General features: G+C 31.5%; 1 protein-coding gene across 6 annotated transcripts in view; it reads right to left on the reverse strand.

The window, feature by feature from the left end:
- Window positions 1-8,922, reverse strand: part of LOC106460125 (peroxisome biogenesis factor 1-like) — a 125,277-nt gene that overhangs the window by 101,168 nt on the left and 15,187 nt on the right. For 3 of the 6 annotated variants that reach the window (XR_002610761.1, XM_022387113.1, XM_022387103.1), the window contains exons 2-6: window positions 7,993-8,101; window positions 7,217-7,332; window positions 6,865-7,020; window positions 5,330-5,419; window positions 3,774-3,885 (exon numbers count right to left, since the gene is read on the reverse strand). Coding sequence is in view for 5 of the 6 variants with exons in the window: in XM_022387113.1 (XP_022242821.1) it covers window positions 3,774-3,885; window positions 5,330-5,419; window positions 6,865-7,020; window positions 7,217-7,332; window positions 7,993-8,095 (577 nt within the window). In the remaining variant the exon portion in view is untranslated. Of the gene's footprint in view, window positions 1-3,773; window positions 3,886-5,329; window positions 5,420-6,864; window positions 7,021-7,216; window positions 7,333-7,987; window positions 8,102-8,922 lie in introns of those variants that run through there. The other 3 variants (XM_022387110.1, XM_022387122.1, XM_022387117.1) reach the window with 3 other exon arrangements.

An 8,922-nucleotide genomic window follows, 5' to 3' on the forward strand; every position in this document is an offset into this window, starting at 1 on the left:
AATAGTATACAAGTTAAGTTCTTAATTCTACAAGGCAATATTAAAAAAAATCCTGAATTTCCCCTTGCGTGAAACACGTGACAAATTTTCTCTAGGCATCTTATCTCCTCTATTTTAATTCACCACCCCTTGGAAAAGTACAAAATTAAACGTAAATTACTCACTATAAAATCGTCATTGCTCTGACAAACCATATTTTTATAGTCTTCAATTTTGTTTGGTTACAGAGCTATCATATAGAAAATCAAACCCCTCCTGCCACACCCATCCGTCACATCCTTTCAGGATTTGTTAATAGTTCTCTCTTACGTTTAATTATATGTTACCTATACCCAATAGAAAGTCAAGGTTTTCATCTATCAAATGACGTCTTGTATAACATTATGTCCTGAATGGTTAAATGTCAATTTCACTCACAGTACCAACATAGTTCCCATGAGAAAGTTAATGACTAGCTTGGTTAAATTTGTAACGACTCTTGTTGCATAGTTGGAAAGCCAGAAAAATTTTGAGAGGTAAGGGAATTTGTCTACTTTTTGCATGTTATTTGTCTATATTGTTTGGTGCATTATTTAATTAAATAAAGATTATTAAGTGCATTACTATCATCAGTATATAATAATTAGAGTTAACTCCCTTCAAAAATCGGCAACAAGAAAAAAGAAGATTGGTTAAGTATTCTATTTCTTGTTTTTTATGTATATTCTTTATGTATAATTATAAAAGTAACTAGAATGTAAAAACAGGGATCCTTTTAGGTTAGTTAAGATTAGACTAGGTAAAATAACTAATAATAATATTATAATAAAAACGTTTCATGAGACACATATGCGAGCAGCTCATAGTAGCTCATGGGTAATGTAATTTGTTAGCGTAACGTGAGCTGCACATTACCCAAGTGATTTACAACTTATCATGGCATGAATAGTAGTTAGACACGGTTCAAAGGGCAATAAAATTTAGTTATAAATAGATGTATACTGTTACAAATTTAGAGCTACTTAGAATAAACGAATGTAGTTTCATGTTAAAATTTGAAGTCATTCTAGAAAGAAAAAAGAGTAATTTAGATTTATTTAGATTTTTTTTTGGTGGTTACGAGGTCGGTTGATTTGACTGATTCTGTTTGGAGATAGGGTAGAGAAAATAACAGATAAACTATCAATATTTACTGAAATAAAACGTTGGAAATGCATTTAGAGGTTTTAGGGATTACACAAAGGAAATTTGAGATTTGTGAAAGGAGGAAAAGTATTTTTAATTTTAACAAAATCAATTTGTTGATGTAATTAAGTGATCCACCAGTAGGGGTAAGAATGTAAACATGCCCTACAAATATGGATGTTGAGTGAAGGGTTATCCTGTGTCCACACTTCAGAAGTCATGCCCTCGTCCAGAGATATCCCTCAATCAGAAGAGACAGATGCAATTTGACAGTTAATAATAAAACAGTGGTAATAATATGGGCATGGTCCAGTCACCATGACAATTCCTCGATATGAGGAGAGGATCACAAACGAGGACAACAAAACCCAAGAAAGAAACCCTTAAATATGCATGGAGAAGGTGCATATGCACACCAAAGGTATAAATGGTTCCAGAGAAGCCAGACTCCCCAAAAGTGAAAGAACCTCTTGTGTAGGAAGAGAATTAAAAGTGCAAAACCTGGTGACCAGAGATGCCATAGCTTGCAGTAAAAGAGGAGAAAGATGAATTTAGCCGAGACAAGAGATAAAGAAAACACCCAGAAAAAACAAATATTGAGTGGGCATGAGAAAGGACTTAGATCTCATGACAAGCCCCCCTAACCAAGTAGCTTCCTGTAAAAGAAAGGAGGTGTGAGGAGAAACAATCTGAGAACAGGCCAACAAAAGTTAGTCAAGAAAAAAAGAATGCCATCTCAGGGCCGTGAATATTAATAGTGAAGGCCCACATGATACCAATGAATACAACGAGAAGTAATAAAGAACACAGACAAAAGATAAGAAAAGCAGCATACCCAAAGCAAAAATCCAGAAAGAGATTGGAAGGTTAAGGTAATTTCTCAAATGGTAGGGCACTACCTAAAGCAAATCAGATTAAATTCATAGTCCATAGATCATTCTCAACTAAAGATAAAGTATTTTGGCCAACAGTAGTGGTAGACCCAGTAGGCATGTGGTAATCCACAACATGCTGAAAAATGGCTGCAACATCTCCAACAGTTAACAAGTCTCTAGAAGCCATAGTAGAAATAAAGCCTGGGTGAGAATAATGTCACTCAAACAGAATTAACTAAAAGTCACTGTCATTTGAGAATTCATGATAAAAAATTAAAGCTTTTGAAACAAAAGCAAAAAAAAAACAAAAATCAAAGTTACATTAACAATGCAAATTTCAACAAACTGAATTCAGGCAAGAAATCATGAGAGCAAGTCAAGGCTCGTTTTTATCTAAAAACTTCCTTGGACGACCAATTTAAACCCCCGTGTTATCCAACAGACGACTTGTACTCTGGAAAAAATCCTTACTCAAAACAGCATTGGAGTCTACTGCCCACATCATACATGTAATGTTGACTCCGATCCTCGACCAAAATTATCGATAAATTTCCTAACTACAAACTCAAAAATTTGAACCCTCACAAAAATATCTTTTGGCCAATTTTTGTGTTTGAAAAAGATTATACTTTGTACAAGAAAAATGTCAGTACAATCCACCAAAAGGGGCTGAAAACGTTAGGAAAGGTTCACTTTTGTGATCAGCTAATGTTTTAGTCACTAAACTTTCTATTGCAGACAAGCTGCACCTCTGTGCTACTTTCTGCAGGTAAGTTTTGTATGGAGTTCAACTGAGAGTGAATGGCTGTGTATGGTACAATACTATGCATACAGCTCAATTAGTTACATTACCACTCATTGTATTATGCAATGTTTGTTTGCATATATATGTGCAGGCAGGAATTCGTAAAGAAAACAAATGCCAATTATCTGAACATTTAATGAGATTAATTTCTAGTATAGATGCTTACAACAATAAAACTAACATGGCGGTCTCAACTTCTTACCGATAAAAACTAAAACAACCAAATTTACAATATCAAGCTCGAACTTTTCATCATTAACCATTACAGTTGAAACACTGACTCCACTTTCATATAGGCCTAAGGCTAACATTAGACAGACACGACAAATCGAGTCTAGGAAATACAAAAGGCCTAACTACCATGAGAAAAGTGGGATTCTGTTGTCCTCATTTGTGATCCTCTCCTCACATCGAGAAATTGTCATGGTGACTGGACCATGCCCATATTATTACTGGTGTCCCCTTATTAACTCTCAACTTGCATCTGTTTCTTAAAAGTGCATATGGGGAATTACTGTGAATAGAGGTTGTGTCACCTTCCTCTTGGTGGAGGGCTTTTGTTGTATGATGATGTCATCATGCACAAGCACAGTTCACTTTAAAACATGAAGATCAGTGGAAGTTGTCTCATAGGCAGACGCGCAAGAAAAATAGCTTTTTTGTGTGAGATGAGTTATCATCTTGAAATATATATTTCCATGTTTTTAAAATGCAAACCTATCAAAGGTGTTCAGGATAATTTAGTTTCTCTTATTATGACTTATCTCCTTACAGATTTTATGCATCTTTTTTTAGCATCAGGAACGTATCGTTTAATATAAGTACTTACATTTATAGTATCTAAGGAATTATTCTATTACTAACTCCTCTTTTTTTCACTGCATCATCAGTAACATATAAGAGAACAAAAAAGAAATTAAATAACATACCCACTTGCATGTGAAGTACATTTTGATCAATCCAAATAGGAAAAACCTGATCTTTCCAAACCACTCTAATTTGATTTATTAACTGTGATTCAATTATCTTTCCATTTCGTTCCTGTAAAAAAAAAAAAAGGTATTAATACAATCTAAGTCAGTCTTTCAAAAACCAGTCATACTATCACATGTTTTGAATAAGCCCCCAACACAATTTGTAATATTCAAGTACATTAATGTTCAAAGTATCAATTATGAAAAATACTGCAGTTTCTGAGTATGTTACATAGAGAATAAAATTAACATGGACAGTAAAGGCAAAGAAAAACTTACAAATAAAATAAAAACCTTAATTCATATAATGAATATGTATATCACAGCTTTACCTAAAGTAGCCAGTTTCTCCATTTGTCATAAAGACTTCTGGGTGTTGGAGTAGAGAGAAACGATTTCTTGTCTTGTATAAGACAAAGATTAATGATGATAATAATGTTAAGTCAGATTAGCTAAGCCTAATGAAGTATTTCACTACTCCTTATCTTATATATATTGCAATGCATGGTGTCTGTCCGAGCATTTGTCTGTCTCCAGTTTACGGTGGCTGTTTACCATGCTGCATTTGAAAAGCTGCTCACACAGGCAAAGCTCAATATCCACATTTGAAATGACAAGAGAACAGGCATGTACAATGTTGATGCCAAATTTTATTTTGCAAGCAAGATATTCTACACTAAATTGTTAGGCATTAATCACACTATCATTCACAATTTCAAAATTTCAAATATACATATATATATATATATATATATATCCTTATTATAAATAAATAAATGAAAAAATCAAGGTTTGTTGCAATGTGAAATACAATCATTCGTATTGATATGACAGCAGAAGTCACGTGACGCTGGTAACACATGATGAATTTCTCGAATGATCATGAATTACCTGGGAAGACCGAGTTTGTTCAGGACGCCCTCTTTTTTAGTATATAAGCCTGGCAGAGAAAGCCTGCAGCACTGATTGAATCAAGAGAGTTCCGGGTAATTTACGATTCTGTTTGGAGCTAGTGTGTGTGTTTTCGAGATTGTGAATCGCTGTGATTTATAGTGTGTATTATAAAAGTTGTTGAGTTTAAAGTGACTAGAAACGTAATGACAGTGGAATTACTGTGTACTAAAAGTTTGTATCAAGGAAAAATAAACTGGTTTAACCAAGAAAGGACTTGTATCGTTGAAGTTTCTCGGAAAGAATTTCTACCGGAAATTAACAAGAAAGAGATACGTAACAGTATTATGATGATCACTGAAATACTATAGTCACAAGCAATATCAGCACATCTACATGTATGCTAAAGGTTAGCTATTACCTGAAAAAGCTTTATAGGTCTTTAGGCAGAAAAATGTCTGGTGTAACAGCTTACACATCTAGTTTTTCTCTATATTATGTTCAAAGTGTTAGAGGTTGCTCAGTTTCCAGCTAAGTTAAAGAAAACCCCCTTCAGAATGTAAAAGAGTATAACATTGTTAACAAGAAGAAAAACTATATATATATATATATTTACTTACAATTATTTCCCAGTCATCACATGTTAGCGGATCCAATTTCACTTGAGTGCATGCTAGCACTGAACTTGCTGTTAGCTGTTGTAGTACAACCTGGCAACAAATGCAATCTATTTATCTTACTATACCATGAACACACTGAATGTCAGAAAATCTAAAATAAGCTAACCAGTATATGAACATACACTGCTCAATGTTGCATAATTTACAATTATTTAACTTGTATATACACAAAATAATTACTTTAAAAGCATAATATTAATTTTCACAACAATATCTCAGTTTTCTTTATTTTCTTAGAAGAACAGAAGCATCAGATATAGTCTAAACCTTCATTTTCAATACATGTTAACTTCATCTAATAATCTAGAAATAACCAATTCAGCATATGTAACTTCATTAACTGTTGGCAGTAACCATGCATGTACCTAGTACTACCCTTTTTTCGCTTGCAATTGTATCAATTTTCTCATAAAATTAATATGAGAGTTTAGAACTTATGGCAGTAATTATTAACTTAGGCTACTGATACTTTACTCAACAGTAAAAATTACAAACTGTGAAAATTTCATGTTATAATGTTTGGTTATGGTATGAACTCAAAATAAAATATACATAGTTCTAAAAATATTTTACTATTGTTTGAAAACCTAACAATACAAGTATAGTTCAAATATTATATGATTACTAAAATATAGTGGTATTTATAAAATTAACATAATAACTTACACAGTTACAGTAATTTGAACAGACTATTCTCCCTCCTATGAGTTACAATGAAGAAAACAGTAAATAAGGAATTTAGGTAAAATTAAATAACACAATTAATATTAATGAAATTAAATTAGTATCAGTGCCTTTCAAATAGCTTATATTTATTGCAAGCAACTGTTAGCATTTGTACAGGATACTCTAATGGATAACTATAAAATATTGATATGTGTACATAGACTTTGTCAAATAATCTTAAATAGTTACTAAAACTTCTAAGTTCACTTAATTGCTTACTAACCCATCTTATGATTCATGAAGAACAACTTTCAGTGACAATGATACAGTTTATATAGTTATTTTGAAAGGAAAAGATAACAGAAGCCACTCTCTTGGACCAAAACACTTAATAGTGTTCAAAAATAGCCAAACAATAAAAACTTTTCTTGAAAGTTCACTCCAAGTTTTGTATTTTGCAGTCAAACCAACCAAACTTTGTTTTAAGTATAAACAAAAGGCCATTTCAAAGAAACTGTTTTAAGTTCTAAACAAATTATTTACTAATAATGTATTTTACCAAAATCATAAGATGTAAATATGTTTCCAAAATATTAATTTTGCTGCTCTCTGTGTTTATCATTCTTCCTTACAACTTATTTATGATCTCAAAATAATCAAAAACTATATGGCACGTAAAAATGTTCATTTTAACACCCAAATTTAATTTGCTCACAAAACACAATTTTCAATAATGTATTAGTACACCATCCTCTACAAAATCCTCAAAAAAAAAAGAAAGAAAAGACACTTAATGTATCAAATCTTACCTCTTCATTTTCATTTATTCCTAGCTTATTTGCATATCTCTTGTTTATTTTGACAACAGGATCATTATCAAGAAACAGATCATGACCTCTGTAGCTTGTGCTGTTTGTGAAGTATGCTTTCTTATTGCTATTATAAGAAACCTTCCACACAGTAGGCTAGAATAAAAACAATACATAAATAAACACATTTAATTCTATCAAACAGTAATGGATCAATACATTATCTTCTGTAGAATCTGTTAAAAAAAACAAAATTTAAAATGTATAAAATTTTATCTCTTCATCTTCATTTCTTCTTGAATACTCTTTCACAGTTCTCACTACTGTTAAGCACAAAAATTAAATAACTTACCTTCTCAACAGTGTCCTGAACCCATTCGTTTGGAACAATTAAAAAACAAGATTTTTTGGATGAAAATTTCACTCTGGCTATTTTAAATGGTGCCATTGGTTTGAACAGTTTCTTTCCTGCAAAATAATACATTAAATTATTACTAATGTTAACATTTAATTGAAAATTATAGTTTTACTATGCAATTTATAATTAATGAAAAATAATTCTAAACCATGGCTATTTTGCTTTCCATTCTTACTCACATAAAGTTCTCTGCTGATTCTTTTAACAAGTAATAAATAAAAACTAAATAGTGAAAATGTTTCATTTATAATATAATTTTGCAATACATTCTGTCACTCATTCTTTTCTTTATCAAATTCTTTAGGATGCAGTCTTTGCCATGTTTAACATTTGTATCCAACAACCAAATGCTTCCCAAATGTAAATAAAATTTTAATTTGAAAATCAGCTGTGCAATTGCTAAGTTACAGCACTGTTAAAATTGCTTTTACAAGCACACATACAAGGCAAAAGACATACACATATTCTCTGATTTATGACAAGGTTATATATAAATATATATGTTCCTGGAGAATGTAAAGCATAAAAAAAAAACAAATCAAAAATGCTTTTCCCATTATTCTAAAGGTAAAAAATAGGGGATGCCACACTAATATATAATTTTCTTTCACTATAACATAAGAAAAATACTATTACAATTAACACAAGCAAAAACCTGAAATAAAGGCATTTTCATTAATTAATAAAATACAAAATGTAGTTTACTGTACTTGTCAAGAAGTGGTTGTTGCTTTGCTTGTTGAAGTGACAGGAGGAAGGAGAGAGGCTACAGCAGTTACTGGTGAGCAGTTTCAAACGATGGCAAGGGATCATCAACTACTGAATTTGAATTATGTAGTAGTGAAAAATAGTTTAGTAACTTAAGATATTTCAATATTATAACAGAGAAAAATAGCTTTCTAGCTATTTGACTTTTGTAACAGTGAAAAATTGTTTTATAACAAGCAAAATTTTCGTACACCTTTTCTATACATTTTTGTTACAGCAAAAAACTTGAATGCAAATTGAAAAACAGCAAAAAAATGTAAACCAAACCTTCATAAATCGAGAGATATCTGTATTAGACACTTAAGGAGTGGATACATGCCTCAATATGTGTACAAGAAAATATAAGAAATATGGAAATTCCAGGGTTATTAACATGCAAAGGCATGCTACCAACTCAAGTAGGGAGATTGATTTGGCTAACATAACTGACATTTCAAACTTTGAAGATACATACAAGTTTACACTTGGATGGCTATGCACCCAAAACATAGTGCTCAACATATTGTCCTCATAGATAGTAAATCAAATATTTTTTTTGTTATGGTGTAGCTGATAAGTCCTACAAACTTTCCGCTGAGCAGATGCTCATACAATTAGATGCTGACCATCCACATTATTACAAACTTCCATCATTTCCTTAGGCAAAAAAGAGCTATACTGTCTGCTAAGCAGAAGCAGCAAACATCTTTGACCAATTCTACACTTGGCAAAAAAAAAAAATTTTCTCTGATACTAGAAAAAATACAACTGTTTCTGAGTAATCTGACAATGTTGATTCTAATAATCATGTGGAAAATTACTGATCACATCTAGTTTTCAAGTTATGATAGATTTATTTAAAATATTCTTTATATATCATGAAAATAACTTTT

This window comes from Limulus polyphemus, unplaced genomic scaffold (genome assembly GCF_000517525.1).
Source record: "Limulus polyphemus unplaced genomic scaffold, Limulus_polyphemus-2.1.2 Scaffold32, whole genome shotgun sequence".
NCBI lineage: Eukaryota > Metazoa > Arthropoda > Merostomata > Xiphosura > Limulidae > Limulus > Limulus polyphemus.